General features: G+C 35.3%; 2 protein-coding genes across 3 annotated transcripts; one reads left to right on the forward strand and one right to left on the reverse strand.

Moving 5' to 3' along the window:
* Positions 1-337: 337 nt before the first annotated feature.
* On the reverse strand, positions 338-4,911 carry LOC100258575 (disease resistance protein RUN1). 2 transcript variants are annotated; one of them, XM_010647619.3, is made up of 5 exons: positions 4,302-4,911; positions 3,065-4,148; positions 2,602-2,916; positions 1,700-2,509; positions 338-1,538 (listed from the first exon to the last, which is right to left on the reverse strand). In XM_010647619.3, exons 1-5 carry the CDS (start codon positions 4,766-4,768, stop codon positions 921-923), a joined length of 3,294 nt encoding a protein of 1,097 aa, XP_010645921.1. In that variant the 5' UTR covers positions 4,769-4,911; the 3' UTR covers positions 338-920. The 2 variants fall into 2 exon arrangements, with proteins under 2 accessions (XP_010645921.1, XP_019073465.1); XM_019217920.2 differs by having other exon boundaries at positions 2,421-2,509; positions 4,302-4,905.
* A 5,889-nt stretch (positions 4,912-10,800) lies between these two features.
* Positions 10,801-12,612, forward strand: LOC100241462 (uncharacterized). The gene is made up of 3 exons (XM_002276841.4): positions 10,801-11,163; positions 11,467-11,964; positions 12,096-12,612. Exons 2-3 carry the CDS (start codon positions 11,521-11,523, stop codon positions 12,438-12,440), a joined length of 789 nt encoding a protein of 262 aa, XP_002276877.1. The 5' UTR covers positions 10,801-11,163; positions 11,467-11,520; the 3' UTR covers positions 12,441-12,612.
* The last annotated feature ends 7,431 nt before the right edge of the window (positions 12,613-20,043 follow it).

Here is a 20,043-nt window from a genome sequence, read left to right on the forward strand (position 1 = left end):
CTTAGGAAGCCGGACAGTCCATCCAATTAGATGGTCCAACCATCGACTCGAGCAATTCAACATCGGTATAATATAAAAATGATTCCCTAGGGTAAACCAGACCGGCTCAAGCAGTTCAACACTGGCTTAATATGAAAACAGTTCCTTAGGGCAAATCAGACTAGAGAGATGGCTGATTGACGGTTCAATCGGTTGGACGACTGGTCTGATTTTCAAAACATTGGCTACGAGTATCTTATACATCATTACTAACAAAATGAATGAAAAATGAGCCATGGATTACCTTAGAACCCATCAAGATGAAAGTACAAAATATGGTATAATATCAATGGAAGAATTTACAATTCTTACGAAGTAACCATTAACTGTAATAGCTCTATCATATTCAGATAAAAGAACATATCCCAAAAACAATGATCATGATCTGTTTCGTTCTAACATTGGAAGAGAACATATGCCCTTAAGGGTATATGTTTAGTACATGAGAATAAGAATGAAAATGGGAATATGAACAGAGATGTATCACAATACCTTGTGCGAAAGAAAACCAAAATCTGTCAAGAGAGTTTGCTAAACAACTCAACATGTATCAAGGCAAACTTGAAGCAAAAACCAGTAACAACAACCCAACATGTATCAAACTCCAAAAACTAGTCAGCAACACCACTAATACACAACCCAAAAACTCCAACAGTTATGATGTTTCCAGAATACTAGAAAGTAAGGTATTTTGCTAAGCAACTCAAAGTCAGTTTCAGGAAAAGAAACAAAGGAAGCACACAACTCACCAAGAGTTGTTATGGAAAGATTTGGGTGCAAATCAGGCATTTGTCTGGCTAGTTCCTCCTCATCAAGGGATGCTCTGATAATGGCTGCATTGCAAGTGTTTCTCTGGCCACATCTCTGATTGAGAGTGATCCTTACAGCAGGGGTGCAGAGGGTTCCCCCTCATCAGCAGAATAGTAATCGGAGTTCTCTGATTCTGAGCCATCAATATTAGAGCTCCCACTTCCACTAGATCCCTCCCCATGGATTTCTTGAAGGACAACAGATGACTCATTAGGAGGAGGAGAGAAGGGAGAGTAATTCAACTCTTCATTAACATACACTAGACCAATCCCACATTCCTTAATTACATTAAGGCGCATGAAGGTGGTTATTCTGAATGAAGCCTTGATGTGAGTGACTTGCTGCCAATTGATGAAGTGGGGAAGCGGTACATAAACCAGCCACAAGTGATCTGACTCCACCTTTCCCTTAAGATGATTTGGATAAGTGTAAACATCAAAGGAGGAAGAAGCGTGACTGGATGTGGAATAGAACAAGGTACATGATCTCCAAAAAAGACCAAAAAAATCAGCAAGTGACACCAGCCTGGGAACAGTGACAACACACAAAGCAAGACCCAGGAAGTTGGAATCAAACCAGTTTGGAGGTAGCTCTGCTTTTACTTCACTCCCTGAGCTCTGGTACCTTATCCAGTCTGGTATTCTACTCCCAAAAACAACTGCACTAAGTGCAGGAACTAAAAGTCCATCCTGTAGAATGAACATGATGAGGATGTTAGTAGAGATAGAAATTGCTTGCTGCTTTACCATCTTAAATCATTCGACATTTATTTTACACTACCACAAATGAAATTAAATTGTGCATTATTTAGTGGGAAATTGAATTATGATATACCGGAGGAAAATCTCACCCGATTTATTGGGCAATAGATATGTTCCTTCAATCTGACAGTCATTAGTAGGGAGCTAAATGATTGATTTGAGATTGTTTCCAATGATGTGCAATTACGAGCCATTATACTACGTATGCTTGTTGGAAGCTCTGGCAGTGCTTGCAATCTTTTACAATTTTCCAACCCAAGCATTTTCAAGTGAGGAAGTCGGCTGATATTTGAAGGCAGAGTAACAAAGTTGTTCTCACTTAAATCTAAATCTTCCAGTGAAGATAAGAAGCCAAGACTATCAAGAGTTGCTCCATCTGATATATTGCAGGCACTTAGGCTTAGAGTTTTTAAGGAGCTTAAACTTGACAAAGGAGACAATACGAAATTACTGAAATTTGAACTTCTTCTTGGCAACCACCATGAGGTAGATGGTGGTGGTCCTTTACATCTCTCAAAGGATAATATTTCAAGGTTTCTCAATAAAGAAAAAGAGGAGGGAAGTACCCTAATAGCAGTTCCATCCGCACAAAATTCCTTCAACATTTCTAAGTTCCCAAAATTCTCAGGTAACTCTTCAAATTTTGAGCAACCAGAAAGAATAAATACTTCAAGGCATTTCAAATCACAAATGCAACTTGGAAGACTCTTCAGCATTTTGCAATTTTTCAAACTCAAGAAATTGAGTTTGTTCAAATCTCCAAGTGATGGGTGAACCTTATACAAAGATATACAACCTTTTAAAACTAACCGTTCAAGGTTGGTAACCCTTGAGAAATCCGGGGTTTCCGTTAAGAATTTGGAGTGCTTGAGATTCATGAACTTCAAGTTTTCAAGAACCTGCAGTGAAAGAAACAAGGCTTAAGAAGATGATTTTTCATGAACGGTACATACAATCTAAATAAAATAACATGGATAAATCATAGCGATACCTTGGTCCCTTTCCAAAGTTGTTTTATTTGGCTATAAGGCATGCTGAGGTCAACAAGATTCTTGAGGTTAAAATCATTGGGCAGTGATTTCAAAGGGTATTCATACCAATATAGGTGCCTCAGTTCTTCGCAGTGAAATTTAAAGCCTCGGGAAAAGTGCACTTTACACTTCTCTCTTTTGGAGTCCATGAGAAAATTCAATGTATAGACTTTGAGCAATCTGAGCCTATTCATCGGTGCAAAAGCTTCATTAGTGAAATTTATCTCTTTCAAACTGGACAAGTCAAGGGATATTCCTTCAACTTCTTCGGTTCCCTAGCAAAAAAGAGTAATGGATAAGTGAGTAAAATTATATACATACTAAACTACGCAATTAAACAAAGTTGGTACTTCCTAAGTTGCACTTTAGACCAACCTAATTACCTATATATATAAAAAAAGGGTTTATACATTTGTCTCTTACCGTTTTTTTTGTCAATACATGATTTACATCATCATGAATCCACAACCTGCTGCGTTTTCCAGGTTCCTTAGGAGATGCTTCACGAACAATTTCCCGACCCATTTTTTGTAACAAATTGTGCATCATCAATTTATTCTCAACAACAGATATAAGAGACTTCTCAATGAGAACTCTTATTCCAATATCAGGGAAGAAACCACAAGATCTGAATATTTCCATTACATAATCTTTATCATGCCCTTGAAAGAAACATGCGATGTCCAAAAATATATCTCTCTCGTTATCTTCCAACCCATCAAAACTTACTCGAAGCACATCTTGAATTTCCTTCTTAGGAATTTTTTTTAGTTTATCCAACTGACTTTCCCATTGCCGTTTGCTCTTATCAAATAAAAATGAACCTAAAACTCGAAGAGCTAATGGAAGGCCCTGAGCATAAACCACTATACATTGAGAGAGCTCCACATAATCATCTATAGGATGGGCTTTTTTAAAGGCATATCGACTGAAGAGCTCAACCGCATTATCATCATTTAATTTTTCAGCCTGATAGACTTCATTCACCCCATGTGTAACTAGCAACTGCTTATTTCTTGTTGTTATGATGATTCTACTTCCGATACCAAACCAACCATGCTTCCCAATCAAGTCTTCTAATATTTTTGAATTGTTCACATCATCAATGACAATGAGAACCTTTTTAGAACAAAGCAAAGCCTTTATAGAGATGCATCCTTTTGTATTTAGATTTTCATCTTCCAATAGTTGAGAAAGATATTTCTTTTGCAAGCTAAGGAAATCTTGCTTTTCCAAATAATCACTGACATTTTCAAGAAAGCAGCAAGCTTCAAATTGATGAGAGATTTGGTTATAAACAGCTCTGGCAAGGGTTGTTTTACCTATGCCGCCCATGCCCCAAATCCCCACCATGCGAACATCTAGAGACTCGGTAAATAGCAGGGATTTTATTTCTCGTATGCTAGATTCTATTCCAACTAGGTTCTGATCAGCATAATTTGAGGATCTACTAAACAATTTATTCCAAATATAAGTGGCAATTCCCTTGATAAGCATAGGCTCATGCCTGCCAAATTTGAAGTATAAACATGAAATTAGTTCATCACTCAAAAAGAGAAAGGTAAAATTAAAGTAAACAAGATAATTAATGAACAGATGCATATATTGAAATTAGTGATATGAGGATGAAGATGATGATGGGAAAGCTGTAGAGAATTACTTATTCCTGGAATCCCAACCGGATAAATTGGCAACTTGAGTGAGAGCATCCCTCCAAATCGGCACCCTCTCCATAGTTCTCAAATTTTCTTCATGTTTAGCCAGTGCTTCTCCAAATTTTCCGTTGTGCTGTCTTACATGCGAGGGATCCACATCGTAGAAAATGGGGAGAACCCTCTGTCCCATGGTTCTCATGCACTCTAGAATCTTCACCAGCTCCTCCAAACACCACCCGGAAGATGCATAATTTTCTGACAAAACAACGAGAGAAAACTTGGAGTTTTGAATAGCCGCAACAAGCGCAGAAGAAATGACATCACCCCTCTCAAGCTTGTCATCGTCAATGAACGTGTTGATTCCTTTGGTGCGTAGCTCCTTATAGAGATGGGCAGTGAAGCTATTGCGGGTGTCTTCTCCTCTAAAGCTCAGGAACACATCATAGCTCCGTTGGAAAGAAGGATCAGCCATTACGAGGCGGCAGAGAAGATGGATTCTGAAATTTGAGTTGTGAAAGTCAAGTCTGAGCAAAACTCGCAGAGTGTAAGGAACAGGCAGTTTCTGCAACAAGTAAATTAAATGCCAGTGAGATCATCGAAGACAAAGGGTCCTTGTTGACCCACCTGCTTTCTATAGACCATTATTTATTTATTTATTTATTTTGTCTCAACATGCTATAAGAGAATTTATTTTTAAGTGAGGGATATTAAAATATTAATTTATTTTTCAAAAATCTTGCAATGGGCTCACTTCCCAGCCCACGCATTGCGCTCACTTTAAAGGTAAAACCTCGAGCTTGGGAAAACCATGTTTTACATTATAAACCGAACATATTTAATATATATGTTCATTCTCAGCATTACATATATAAGAGCCCGTTTGGTAGTGATTCTAGTGGAAGTGTTTTTATTTGAAGTGTTTTCTACTGTAGTGTTTATGTGAAAAACACTTTTATGATAATCAGAAAAAATGATTCTAAAGTGTTTTTGATAATATATTGTATAAATATAAAAACACTTTTAATATTAATAAATTACCAAAAAGGACATACAATTTTAATTAAAAAAAATGGTATGATAAACAAAAAAACTTTTTATTAATGAAAAAACATCTAAATCACTAAAAAAATAACATTGAATAAAAGATAATTTTAAAATTAAAACAATATATGATTTTACCTATTAATTTCTAAAAAAGAAAAAGACTTTTCTAATTAAAAATAATAATTTTTTTATCACTATACTAAAATTTTAAAAAATATTTACAAAAAACATCTAAATCAATAAAAAAAAAAAAAACATTGAATAAAAGATAATTTTAAAAGTAAAACAATATATGACCACTGGGGGGCATTTTTGGAATATTTCAAAAAAATTGAAGTGTTTTTAAAAAAAAACACCTGTTAAGTGATTCTCTAAAAATCACTTTAAGTGTTTTTCCAGATTTTCAAAAGTGTTTTTTAAAATTTGCCAAACACTTTATTTTCATCCCAAAAACACTTAAAAGTGTTTTTAAGGGTAGAAACACTTTTAAAAATCACTGTCAAACGGGCTCTAAACCATATATCTATATAAACAAATATAATTATATATATAAATTAATTCAAATAAAATTATTATAAATAAATTAATTTTGATTACTGTGTTAAATACAAAATAAATATAAATTTATGAATAAAATTATCAAAATTTTAAAATAAAAAATACTTATACAAATTATCATTATTTCTTCTATATTATTAAGTACATTCAAATTTTTGACCCATCGACATTTTACGTCAAAATATCCGTATCTATGATATATTCCTAAAATCAAAATATCAATATACTCATGATTATCGATATTTTTTTATCATTGGATTTTGAAATGGTGTGGAACAAAGTAAAGTCTTGAGTTGGGACTAAATTATTGTGTAATGTTTTATATTTATAAATATTTAAAAAATTAAAATAAATATAAATCCTAGTTAAAATTTATTTGTGAGATGATAAACATGAATATATTATTTGTGGGAAAAAAAAAGCAATAGTAATTTACAAGACGATAAAATGATGGAATGTATAACGGTTAAAGTTTGATAAATTTAAATGATAAAATTTTATTTTATTTTTACATAAAAACTATTAAAGTTTTTATGCAAAAGACATTGTAGAACTTAACATGTGTCATAGCAGCTTAAAACAACTTTGTGAAAATGACATGGTATGATGAGTGATTTTATTTTATTTTTTTCATGTTTCTTCTTTAGTTAATCTCTAAACTCCATGAAAGCTTATATACTAAAGTAATTATTATTATTGGTTTTTCTTTTTTATTTTTGGTTATAGCTTCTTCAACACCTAATTGAAATTCCAGACATCACATTTAGTGCGCCCAATCCGGAGAAACTAATTCTTGATGGTTGTTCAAGTTTGCTTTAGGTCCACCCATCTATTGGAAAGCTTAGCAAGCTTATTTTATTGAGTTTGAAAAACTGCAAAAAGCTTAGCAATTTTTAGAGCATCATCAAAATGGAAGCACTTGAAATTCTTAATTTCTTTGGCTGCTCAGGGCTCAAGAAGTTTCTAGATATTCAAGGTAAAATGGAACATTTATTGGAGCTTTATTTGACTCCAACCGTGGAACTTATTACAAGAAAAGAATCAAGAATCTCATAATTTTAGGATAAGATTTGTTAATATGAGATTATTTTTTTGATTGATTGTAATTGATCTGTTTACACATAGTTTCCTATAATAGGCTAACTGATGTTTTATATATATGTATTTTTTTCTTTGTAAGTCAAAACATTCAATATACTGAAGATTTCCAAAATATTCTGTTTTACTTTGTTTTTGACATGGTATCAAAGCACCAAACTTGGTGGCTTTGAATTCTTCCAAATATTTTTGCAACCTAATTCCTTGTTACAGTTGCTGCCATGGACATTAATAACAGAATGAGATTGTTGACATCGTCTAAGGCTACCATAGAAGCCTCACATTCCTTCTCTCTACACCACTCGAACCATCCGAGTATGGTACTCATCTCTAAGGTACTTGAAGGAGATAACTACAACACGTGGAGTCGGGGTATGAGAATTAGTTTGAGTACTAAAGATAAGATTGGATTTGTCATAGGTTCAATCAAGCTGACTCCAACTCCATTGACATATGATAGTTTTCCTTCTTAGCAATGATGCAATGATGCAATGATATGGTGATCTCATGGTTATTGAATTTCATTCATCCAGACATAATCAACAGTGTGATTTATGTTGAAACTTCAACAAAAGTTAGGGTAGATCTAAAAGAATGCTTTTTTCAAGGAAATAATTCAAGAATTTATTAAAACAAACGAGAAATCATGGAACATAGGTGAGCCAACAATCAATTTCGGTTTACTACACAAAGCTTTAAGCTTTTTAGGATGAACTTTCATCCTATCATGAAGTGTTATCCTACTCTTGTGGAGGGTTGGAGAAACTCAAGGAAAAGGATGAGAAAGAAAGAGTTATGCAGTTTCTCATGGGATTGAATGATAGTTATGCTACCATTCATGGACAAATCTTATTGATATGCAACCTCTACCTGATACATGTCGAGTTTACTCACTTGTCCTTCAATAAGAAAAACAGGTTGAAGTTTATATCAAACATGGGAACATGAACCGTCATGCCATGCTTGCAGATTGGCACAACAAGGTGACTCCAGCACACTAGGTTTAAAGGTAAAAAACTTTGCTACATTGCTCTTATTGTGACGGTGATTATCATAACATTGAGAAGTGTTACTACCTATATTGCTTTCCAATAGGTCACAGGCTTCATGGGAAGAACGTGAAGTCTCCCAATCAGTGTCACTAAAATGCAAACAATGTGAAGGTGGAAACAAACAAGGTCATGGAGATAAAAGCAAAATATCTTCCAACAAGTGACGGATTAAGGCTCACAACTGAGGAATATGACCAACTAATGGCCATGATTCAAAAAAACAATGATGGTAACTCACAATATTTTGCAAATGCCACAAGTATAAATATATCATCCAAAATCATTCAAGATTACCTACACTCAGAAATATGTGTTGGATTATTGATAGTGGAGCCGCAAATCATGTGACTTCTTCAACTGAATTACTAGATCTAAAAAATTTGCATAAGATAACCACCATTAGTTTGCCAGATGGTGGTCAAACACATATTAAGTCGATTAGTTCATTGAATATTTCACCCCACATTAAACTTGATGAAGTACTCAAAGTTTCACAATTTCAAGTTAATTTACTATCATTTAGTAAACTAACATGGACATTTAAATGTATAGTGATGTTCTTTTCCAATTTTTGTATTGTGTAAAACACTGCTACAAGGAAGACTATTGGCTTGGGCAAGCAACATAATGACCTCTACTACCTAGCACAAGACCAAAATCTAGCCTTGGCTTATGCCATTTGTAAACATCCCAATCTTTGGCATTAGCATCTTGGGCACTCGTCATCCAGTTCTCTTCAAGTTCTTGCTAAAATTAATCTTGAAATTTATTTTGATTCCAAGCATGTTTGTGAAATCTACCCTTTAGCCAAACAAACTTGTTTATAAGAATAGTAGATTAAATTGACCGATTGAGTTTTTTTTTTCTTGCCATTTTTCGCCGACATACGACTGATGCACCAATAATTTCAATGCCACATGATTCATTTTTTTTCTTTTTCTTTTCCTTTTTTTTTTTTTCAAACATCTTGCAATGGGCTCGCTTACCAGCCTACACATTGCGCTCATTTGAAAGGTAGAACCTCAAGTTGGGGAAAATCCCCCACCACCAGCCAACCAACCATGCTACATTATAAATCGAACATATTTAATGTATATATATGTTATAAATTAATTATAATAAAATTATTATAAATTAATTAGTTTTGGTTATTGTGTGAAACAAAAAATTCTTCTACAAATTATTATCATTTCTTATATATTGTTAAATATATTCAAATTTGGTGTATATACATAAAATATGTTTTCAAGTTATAAACATTATTGTTAAATATCACAACTTATATTATATATATATATATATATATATATATATATATATATATATATCAATTTATTTTAACAAAACAATCTCAATATTTCTATTATTATTATTTTTATATCATTTTTTTTAGAGATTTTCATAATATTTTCATGAGTTTTGATCAATTTTTTATTCATCGATATTTGTATGAAAATATTCGCATCTCTAATGTATCAGTAAAATTAAATAACTGATATATTCATAATTATCCATATTTTCATCCTTATTTTTTGAAAGCACATGGGGCAAGGTCATCCTTGCTTTTTGAAAGGATGTGGAGCAAGGTAAAGTTTAATGTTGTAAACTAAATTATTGTATTATGTTTTATATTTATAAATATTTTAAAAATTAAAATAAATATAAATCCTAATTAAAATTTATTTGTGAGATGATAAACATGAATCTATTATTTGTGGGAAAAAAAATGCAATAGTAATTTACAAGACATTAACATGATGGAATGTATAACAGTTAAAATGAGATAAATTTAAATGATAAAATTTTATTTTATTTTTACATGAAAACTATTAAAAATGTTGTACTATATCGTATTTTTAATGTATTTATGTTATAAATTCAATAGATAAATGTTGTACTTACATTTTGTAACAAATCTAATAGTATTAGAAACATTGCTTTATTCTATTATATTATTAACATCAATGCATTTTTTATTATATCTATAACTTGGATATAATATTATTTTATTAAAATATTAATAATATAAAACTAATATCTTAATAGCAATAATAAGAATAATAATAATAATAATTTAATTAATCTTAATATAACATATAAAGTATAAAATGAAAAAAAAAGAATAAATTTTTAATAAAGTTTACAAGTTCTAAGAACGAAAAAATATAAATTATCTTCTAAGGTTTCTTTGTAGTAGTAATAAAAATATAATAATATTATTTTTAATATAATATTAAAAATATGAATAATAATCATAAAAATAATAAATAATATTAATAAGAATGATACTAATAATAATATGAAAATTTAAAATACTAATATCATAAATAATAATATTAAGAGTAGTATTAATATTTAATAATAATAATAATACAAAAGAAAAAAATAAAAAAATAAAGTTTAGATAGGATATAATTGAAAATTTCTTTCAAATGATTACCCGAGGAGTAGAATTGGTCAACATGATGACTTTTAAAAAGGATTACCACTTTCCGCCCACCGTTTTGATAATTCTCTATTTTATATATATATATTTAATGTTTCTGAAGTTTTGACTTTTTGAGTAGTAGCCTCTTGGGAGGAAAGATAAAAAACCTTTATCTTTGAATTATAAAAAAGACAACGGATGCTTAAATAGATAAGATGGGTTGAATTTTAAAAACGGTGGGTGGGACCATGTATTTTGTAGTGAAGGCACTGAAGGAAATAAAACAAGGGAAAAGAGCACCAAAGGCACCGACGTGGCCGAGAAATGGAGATTTGGACCATCTGGTCAAAGCGCAGTGGGTTGGAATTTGGGAACGGAAGCAAAGCAAACAAGGAAAAAGGACGCTGTCCCACACAGCAGGCTGCGAGAGCCATAAAAGGAGTCTTGGCTTGGGAAGGCGAGATCCCAAACATTTGAGGGTCCTGCACCAGCCGGAAGCAAAGCAATCAAGCACCGATCCTCTGGATCCACACCCATCAACTGCACCAGAATGTCTATCGAACCCTATCATCTTGCAGGTATAGTTCCATCGGTTCACGCCCAGATGTTCGGGGTGCCATACAGGAATCTGATGATTTAGTAAACCACAACAGAGTTGGCGGTACCTTCAGGCGCCTCACTATCCAGGTAAGCTCGATCCATTTTCTAGAACAACGGTTAATTTTAAAGATAAATAATTCAAAAACTTTTCTGCCCAAATAAAGCTGCTACCAGCAAATCAAGAATTGGTTACTCCATCTACTTGTCTATAAGCCGTCTTACAGTGTCACTCTTCTTATATTAATTCATTGTTCTACAAGAGTTACAGGATAAGATGTAGTTTGAATCAATAGTTGGTGTAACAGAAGAAAATTATTGTTATGCATTGTACCACTTTTTGCTTCTCATTTTTCTCATAGAAAACTTCTCTCTCTATCTCACTTTGTACAGGATGAGCTTAATTTTGATTCTTGGTGGAGTTCGTTCTATAGTGGTGAGACTGAAATGGCTATTAATGTAAATGGTGATGAGATTGGAACATTGGTTAATGTAAATGAGAAAAATCCTGAAGACGATGATCAGATACCACGGAGAGGGATGGCGTTTTCTTCTGAGTTAGAAGCTGAAGAATTTTGTAAAAAGTATGCCAAGAGAATTGGTTTTACAGTAAGAAAAGGAAAGGTACAAAGGAAAGCAAATGGTACACTGAAAGGGCGATGCTTTCTTTGTTCATGTGAAGGCTTCCGGACCAAGAAGCATCCCAACCAGGGAACAAAGTATCAGAGATCAGAAACAAGAACAGGTTGCAATGTCCAGATCCAAGTCAAACTTGACAATGGACAATGGGTGATCACAAAACTTCATCTTGAGCATAATCACAGGTTGCAATGCCTAGATACACTTAATTGGCCTTCAGATGAAGTGGAAGGTGCTTCGGGAGCTGACAAGGTTTGTCAAAATTTTCAACTGAAACTACCAAAATATTTTTCCTTGGGCACTTTTACATCAAAATTAATCTTTTTTGTTGGTTAATTCCAAGCACAAGTTCTATACTTTTCCTTCTCTTTTTTGGGCTTTAGGAGATCCAAACTTCCTTCGCTCCAACTGAAGCTGAGGACACAGACAAAACTCTCACAGATCCTAACACAGCTGCTGCAGGGCTTCTTGAGATGGTTGAGGGATCTGGTGTAACTTCCAATACCAGGGAGTCGATTTGGCAGCAAATATGGACCAAATATGGAGACGTAACTGCCAATTGCTCCTTTACAGCACCCCAGTTTGTAGAGATCATCAAAGGTTCCATACTGCAGATTGTGGAGCTGATGCAGAAGAATACTGCCTGTAGCCTGTCTGGTGCAGACACCTACTTCATTGATAGAGCATTGAGTGATTTGGAGAGGGTGTTGGAAAGTCAATCTTCCTAAATCTTCCATATTAAGAATAGATTATCTGTATATGTTAGTTTTCCTATTGTAATTCCTGACTTATAGTTGAATAGTCTAGAATATGGTAAGCTAATTCCTGACTTGTAGAAAAAGATCTCAAACCTCCTTGTATAGATACACACTTCAACATCAATAATATTAATTCAGCCAATTCTTCTTCTTTTCATGGTATCAGAGCAGGACTAAAATCCTGATTTATTGCTACACTCTAATCTCTCGTATAGCATCTCTTTTCTTCAATCATCATGGCAAAATTAGAGATTCCTACGGATTTCTCAAAGGCAGATCTCTCCAATCCCTATTTCACTCACCATTCAGATCACCCAGGTTTGGTTTTGATTTCCAAATCTTTGAATGGAGACAATTATTCAGCTTGGAAAAGGGCTATGATTCTAGCTTTAAATTCCAAGAACAAATTGGGTTTTGTTAATGGCTCGATCAAGGCTCCTTCAGAAGAAATTGATCCTGAAGGTTATGCGACTTGGTCACGGTGTAACGACATGGTTCACTCCTGGATCGTCAATACTCTCAATCCAGAAATTGCGGACAGTGTAATCTATTATTCTACTGCTCATGAAGTTTGGGAAGATCTCTGTGAGCGATTCTCTCAGAGCAATGCGCCTCGCATCTTTGAAATTCAGCGAGATATTGCTTGTCTTTGAAAAGAGCAACTCTCTGTCTCTGCCTATTACACAAAATTGAAAGGCCTGTGGGATGAACTGGCTTCCTACAACGCTGCATCACATGGGGCACAACAAGATCAACAAAAATTGATGCAATTTCTGATGGGTTTGAATGAATCTTACAGTGCTATTCACGGGCAAATCCTCCTGATGAATCCTCTTCCTTCTGTCCGCCAAGCATACTCCTCTGTCTCTCAAGAAGAAAAACAACGCCTCCTCACTTCGACGAACGCAGCAGCGGAATCTGCCGCAAGTGCTGCTATGGCTGTGCGTAGCAACGACAAGTCTTCGGCAACTTGGAAGGATGGAATAGATCGATCGAACACAGGAAGGATGGAACCGACTGATCACCCCTCTAGTTCTCAAAATTTCCGGGTGAATCGGTCTTCTCAGGGACAAGATGGCAGACCATTTTTTGATCAAGATTGGCGCCGCATGGGTTCTGGAAGAGGACGCCCCCAGTGCTCGTATTGTGGAGATATGGGTCATTGGGTCCAAAAGTGTTTTCAACTACATGGATACCCACCAGACCATCCAAAAGCAAGAATAAACTTAGGCTCAAACTCAAATCGAAATAAAAGTTTTTCTGCAGCTAACCAAGTTTCTGAGGCAGATGAAGGGAAACCTGCAGTTGCATTGTCAGAAGCCCAACTCAAGCAACTTTTGTCACTTCTTAATAACCAAGATGAAAACTCTAGTTCCAAAGTGAATGCTGTAACAAAGCCAGGTTTGTCCAAAGTCGCTTCTCGCAATTGGATTATTGATAGTGGGGCGACGGATCATATTACTTCATCCTCTAAGTTATTGCATAAAGATAAAAATTGCTCGTTACCGCTCGTATTGTTGCCTAGTGGAGAAAAAACGAATATTGTTACGAAAGGGACTTTGCCTCTGAATTCCGTCTATTATCTGCATGATGTCTTATCTGTGCCTACATTCAAAGTTGATTTAATATCAGTTAGTCGTTTGACAAGAGGTCTAAATTGTTCAGTGACGTGTTTCCCTTATTGGTGTATTTTGCAGGATCTGGCTACGAGGAGGACGATTGGTTTGGGTAAACAACGTGACGGACTATACTATTTGGTGGCACTAGCGACGGAGAAATCTTTAACCAACCATTCCTCATCCACAAACCAACCAGCCTGCAATCTCGCCATCTCTTCCACCGATCTCTGGCACAGTTGCTTAGGCCATGTATCACCTTCTCGTTTGAGTTTCATTGCCAAGAATTTTTTGAATTTTTTTGTTCAGTCCAATAATGCTTGCCCTATATGTCCTTTGGCTAAGCAAAGTTGTTTACCTTTTGGTACTAGTGCTATTTCTTCTACAAAACCTTTTGAGATTATTCATTGTGACATTTGGGGTCGTTATCGACACCGTTCTCTGTTTGGTGCCCATTACTTTCTCACTATTGTCGATGATTATACACGTTTCACTTGGATATTTTTAATGCGATATAAAGATGAAGCACAATCACTTTTAAAACATTTCTTCAGCTATGTGTTCACACAATTTGAATTTCGCATTAAAACTTTTCGAAGTGACAATGGTAGAGAATTTACCTCACTTCGTTCCTTTTTTTCAAGATAATGGTGTCATCTTTCAGCATTCTTGTGTTTACACGCCTTAACAAAATGGGGTTGTGGAACGCAAACATCGTCATATTTTACAAGTAGCCCGAGCTTTGAAATTCCATGCTCAAGTTCCCACTCAATTTTGGGGGGAGTGTGCTCTCATTGCCGTACACATCATCAATCGGTTACCTTCACCAATATTGTCTTTCAAAACTCCTTTTGAATTGCTTTACTCAAAACCACCTTCTTACTCCATCTCCGTGTTTTCGGATGTTTAGCCTATGCCACCAATGTTCACACCTCTCACAAATTTGATTACCGTGCCATGCCATCCATCTTCATTGGTTATCCTGTTGGTCAGAAAGCATACAAATTATTTGATTTATCAACCAAAAAGGTCTTTACTAGCCGAGATGTCAAATTTCATGAAGATATTTTTCCTTATGTCTCTCTCAAGCCCAACTCTACTCTCTCTTCGTTCACCCATAATTCTGGCCCAATCCCCTTGGTGGCCCACGACATCTCTTCCTCCCTTGACTCTACTTCTCACGCACTTTCCCCTCTTCTTTCCAACCACACAAGCACACTGTCTCCCACCACAGAAAATGACGACTTTTCCTCTCTTTCTCGACATTCCGAACTCATTATCGAACCTTCTTCTCAGATTGATCCAAACCCTTCACCACCGCCTTCTACAACTCTAGTATCGCCTTCTCCGGTGCCACCGTTTGCATCCATCCCGTCCGTTCCTCCAGCCGAGACACACTCACCCAAACCAGCCACTCCTCTTCGTCGCTCCAGCCGCCATATCGCCCCGCCAATCAAGCTCCACGATTATGTTTGTTCCCACGTTTCCTCCAATCAATCGTCTTTCTTGATTCCAGGTCCAACTAAAGGTACACATCCACTGGCCAATTATGTTTCTTATCACAGATATAAGCCTGCATATAGATCTTTTGTTGCTCAACATAGTGCTGTCACAGAACCCAGGTCTTATTTAGAAGCAGCCGCTCATCCTGAGTGGCAGGAGGCAATGTGTTCTGAATTGCAGGCTCTCCAAGCTAATGACACTTGGTTTCTCACTCCACTTTCGGCCGGTAAGACAACGATTGGCTGTCGATGGGTGTATAAAATTAAACACCGTTCAGATGGGTCTATTGAGCGTTACAAAGCACGATTGGTAGCGAAAGGCTTTACTTAATTAGAAGGTGTCGATTATCAGAATACCTTTGCCCCCACCGCCAAGATCATATCTGTCCGCTGCTTGCTTGCATTGCCGCAGCCCGTGGCTGGTCTCTTCATCAAATGGATGTTAACAACGCTTTTCTTCATGGCAACTTACATGAGGAAATATATATGTCTCCGTCGCTAGGGCTTCGGCGACAGGGGGAGGAAAACTTGGTATGTCGCCTTCATAAATCACTCTATGGTCTGAAACAAGCTTCTCGCCAGTGGTTCGCCAAGTTCTCAGAAGCTATTCAATCCGTCGGTTATGCACAATCTCGAGTCGATTATTCTTTGTTCACCAGAAAACAAGGCAAGTCCTTTACTGCCCTCTTGATATATGTTGATAATATTCTGATTACTGGAAATGATCCTGTGAGCATTGCTACAACAAAAAAATTTCTACATAGTCATTTTCATCTCAAAGATCTGGGTGATTTAAAATACTTTCTTGGCATTGAGGTTTCTGTTTCTAAAAATGGGATTTTTATTTCCCAATGTAAGTATGCATTAGAGATTATTGAGGATGCAGGATTGTTGGGCGCTGCCCCTATTGATACACCTATGGAACGAGGATTGAAATTGTCTGATAAGAGCGATTTGCTCAAGGATCAAGGTCGTTATAGGAGATTGGTTGGAAGGTTAATATATCTAACTATGTCGAGGCTAGATATCACTTATGCAGTTCATGTGTTAAGCTGGTTTATGCATCAACCGAGAAAGGCTCATATGGAAGCAGCGTTCAGAGTTGTACGTTATCTCAAGAATACACCTGGTCAGGGTCTGTTCTTCTCTTCGAATAATGATTTTAGATTGAGAGCCTACTGTGATTCTAATTGGGCAGGTTGTCCACTTACTAGAAGGTCCACTGTAGGCTACTGTGTATTCCTTGGACCTTTATTGATTTCTTGGAGATCAAAGCGACAGAAAACAGTGTCACTCTCTTCAACCGAAGCAGAGTATCGTGCAATGACAAGAGCTTGTTGTGAGTTGACATGGCTTCGGTACCTTTTGAAAGATTTGGTTGTTTTACATCAGGAACCTGCCTTGCTGTATTGTGACAACAAGGCAACGTTGCACATTGCAGCTAACCCTGTTTTCCATGAGCGTACTAGACATATTGAGATGGATTGTCACTATATTAGGGACAAGATCCAAGATGGTTCCATTATTACAAGACATGTGAGCTCAGCACACCAACTTGCAAACATTCTAACTAAACCATTGGGAAAGGAGATTTTTGCTCCTATGATTCGCAAGTTGGGAGTGCAGGATATCCACTCTCCAACTTGAGGGGGAGTGTTGGAAAGTCAATCTTCCTAAATCTTCCATATTAAGAATAGATGATCTGTATATGTTAGTTTTCCTATTGTAATTCCTGACTTATAGCTGGATAGTCTAGAATATGGTAAGCTGATTTCTGATTTGTAGAAAAAGATCTCAAACCTCCTTGTATAAATACACACTTCAACATCAATAATATTAATTCAGCTAATTCTTCTTCTTTTCAAGGGCGCGGGTTAAGGTTGATTGGTTAAGAAGCCCATTTGTTGGAGTGCAACCTTTAGTTGAGTATGCACAAGCAGAGGGCAAGAGGGACGTGATTCGTAGGCGCTTGAATGAGAAGATAGCTGAAGTAGAGCAGCTTTATCTGGAGTTGGACCAAGCAGAGGCCAGTTTACAGGAGTGCAACCTTTAGTTGAGTATGCACAAGCAGAGGGCAAGAGGGACGTGATTCGTAGGCGCTTGAATGAGAAGATAGCTGAAGTAGAGCAGCTTTATCTGGAGCTGGACCAAGCAGAGGCCAGTTTACAGGAGCTGCAACACCGAATACCAGACTGGCTTAGGATTGAAGATACACTTGGTAAACTATTATTGTAGGAAGTGGAAGGTTGGTTTTATTGATCTCTTCATATGTATCTGGACATGGTTTCCAAGTGATTGGAAACCCCACCAGTCGCACCATGCATGGAAGTTAATAACTTTTAGACTCATGTAGCAAAAAGTTATATATTGAACGATTTCATATAGAAATTAAATTTATACCTAAAAGCCAAATATATGGAAAGTTATTGTGCATAGCCCAAAGTTATGCCAATGATGACCAAAAACTACCGAGAATATATTTAGATATTCTACTAGCATGAAACTTTATTTTATATGATATTAGGGTTGGGATTTGAATATAGGGAACTCTCTATTACAAGCATAGATAAAAGAGCAATTAGAATATAATTAAATAAATGATAAATCCAAATTTCTAATTATATCATGTAATGCTTTGTAGGATGATATCCTAACAATCTTCCATTAGCCCTCAAAACATAATGCTATAAAAGTAAATTAGGTGCATATTTGACACCTATATTGTCCCCGTTACAATCAAAGACTTTTCCTATAAGTGTTTTAGTATAAGAATCTATTAGGTTCTTTACAAAAGGTATCTTCTCAATTGGCATATCACCTTTTTGTACTATTTATGAATTAGGTGGTACTTCCTTTCAATATGTTTACTCTTCTAGTATTTTCATAATCTATTTCACATACATATAGATATATATCTATTTTGATGATAAAGATGTAATACCATGAACAAAATCATACTTATGGTTCAATCAAAAGTGGTTGATGCATAAATCAATTCAAAAATCGAGAAAGTCATTCACTTTATATATTAGCCATAAACATACATTGTATATAACATATTGAAAATTGATAAAATAAACTTTTATTATCATAAATTTCATCACAATAACATCAAAAGTATTCATGTCACTTAATCAACATATGTCAGTGGTATTATATGCTCACCAATGAAACTCATAAGTAATTATTTAATTATGCAAATCAAATCCTAATTTTGTTTGAATCAAAATAGTCAAGGATTTTAGAATAATATGATTTTCACAATTCCATTATTGAGAAAAGACATACTTTTAATCCATATAGAAGTCTTAAAGAGATCAAACAATAAGCAAAGTAGAAACCGTGTTGTTCTTTCTTAACCCTTCTACTCTTAGGTTTTTTCTTATGTGTATTTGATCAAATAGAACATTTATTTTACAGGGTGAAGAGAAGATCAGATAAGGCGTACGCTTTCCATTAAAGTACCTTTAATTTAGGAAATTAACTTCTGGTAGTTTTATTATTTATTTGACCATAATTTTTAATTTGATATTTAAATGAATATCACATAATAATATACACTAGGCCACATGAAATTCTTACATGGCTTGCATGAGCCTCAAAAGAGCCTTTCATTCTTCACATAAATTTCGTGTATAATCACAACAACAGAATCGTCTCTCCGTCCTGTATAATCACGCGCCGCTCCCCCTTGGGCAATGCCGACAGCGGCACCACTGGCACCCAGTTCTCGCCATCCCCCGCAGCCGACGGCTCCTCCGCCACCGACACTTCCGTCGCCTTGCAAGTAAGTCTCCGGCTAGAGAAAGACAAGGGCTTTGCATGGCCACAAGAATTGGATAAAGCCTTTTGGTTGGTTCACATTTTATACCATGATTTTTCGTTAAGACCCTTAGGCTTCACACACTGAACTTTTTGCAAATGGGGATTAGAAACAAAGCCATAGGACCCGAGAGCACGCGTGGTACAAGGTTGAAGATGCTAAATTTTTCCTAGGACGGTGAGCAGGATGGAAGTAAGGGGAAGAGAATGATTATTTGCCAAATATACCTCTTTACTTAAAATTATGTCATGAAATATACAAGGGAGAGCTTAGGTTTTGTTACCAGTTACCAAAGGGGACTTCGATAGAGGAGGACTTATTCTATCTTTCCTTCCTTAACCTTCTCAAAGCAATAAATTACTTCCATTTGTAATAATTAGAACCAGATCCGTTATTGGATTGAAAAAGTTATCGATTTGTGGTTTATTGATTGGATCGATGGTTGAACCACAATAGAATCAATGAAGTAATAATTATATAATTTATATATTATATAAAATAAAAAAATAATTATAAAAAATTTAGAATATATAATAAAAATTTTAAATAATATTTCAATTTTATATTAGATATATCAAATTAAATTATAAAGATAAATGTAAATATATTAATATTTGAAACCTTATTAAATA

This window comes from Vitis vinifera, chromosome 18, assembly GCF_030704535.1.
Source record: "Vitis vinifera cultivar Pinot Noir 40024 chromosome 18, ASM3070453v1".
Classification (NCBI taxonomy): Eukaryota; Viridiplantae; Streptophyta; class Magnoliopsida; order Vitales; family Vitaceae; genus Vitis; species Vitis vinifera.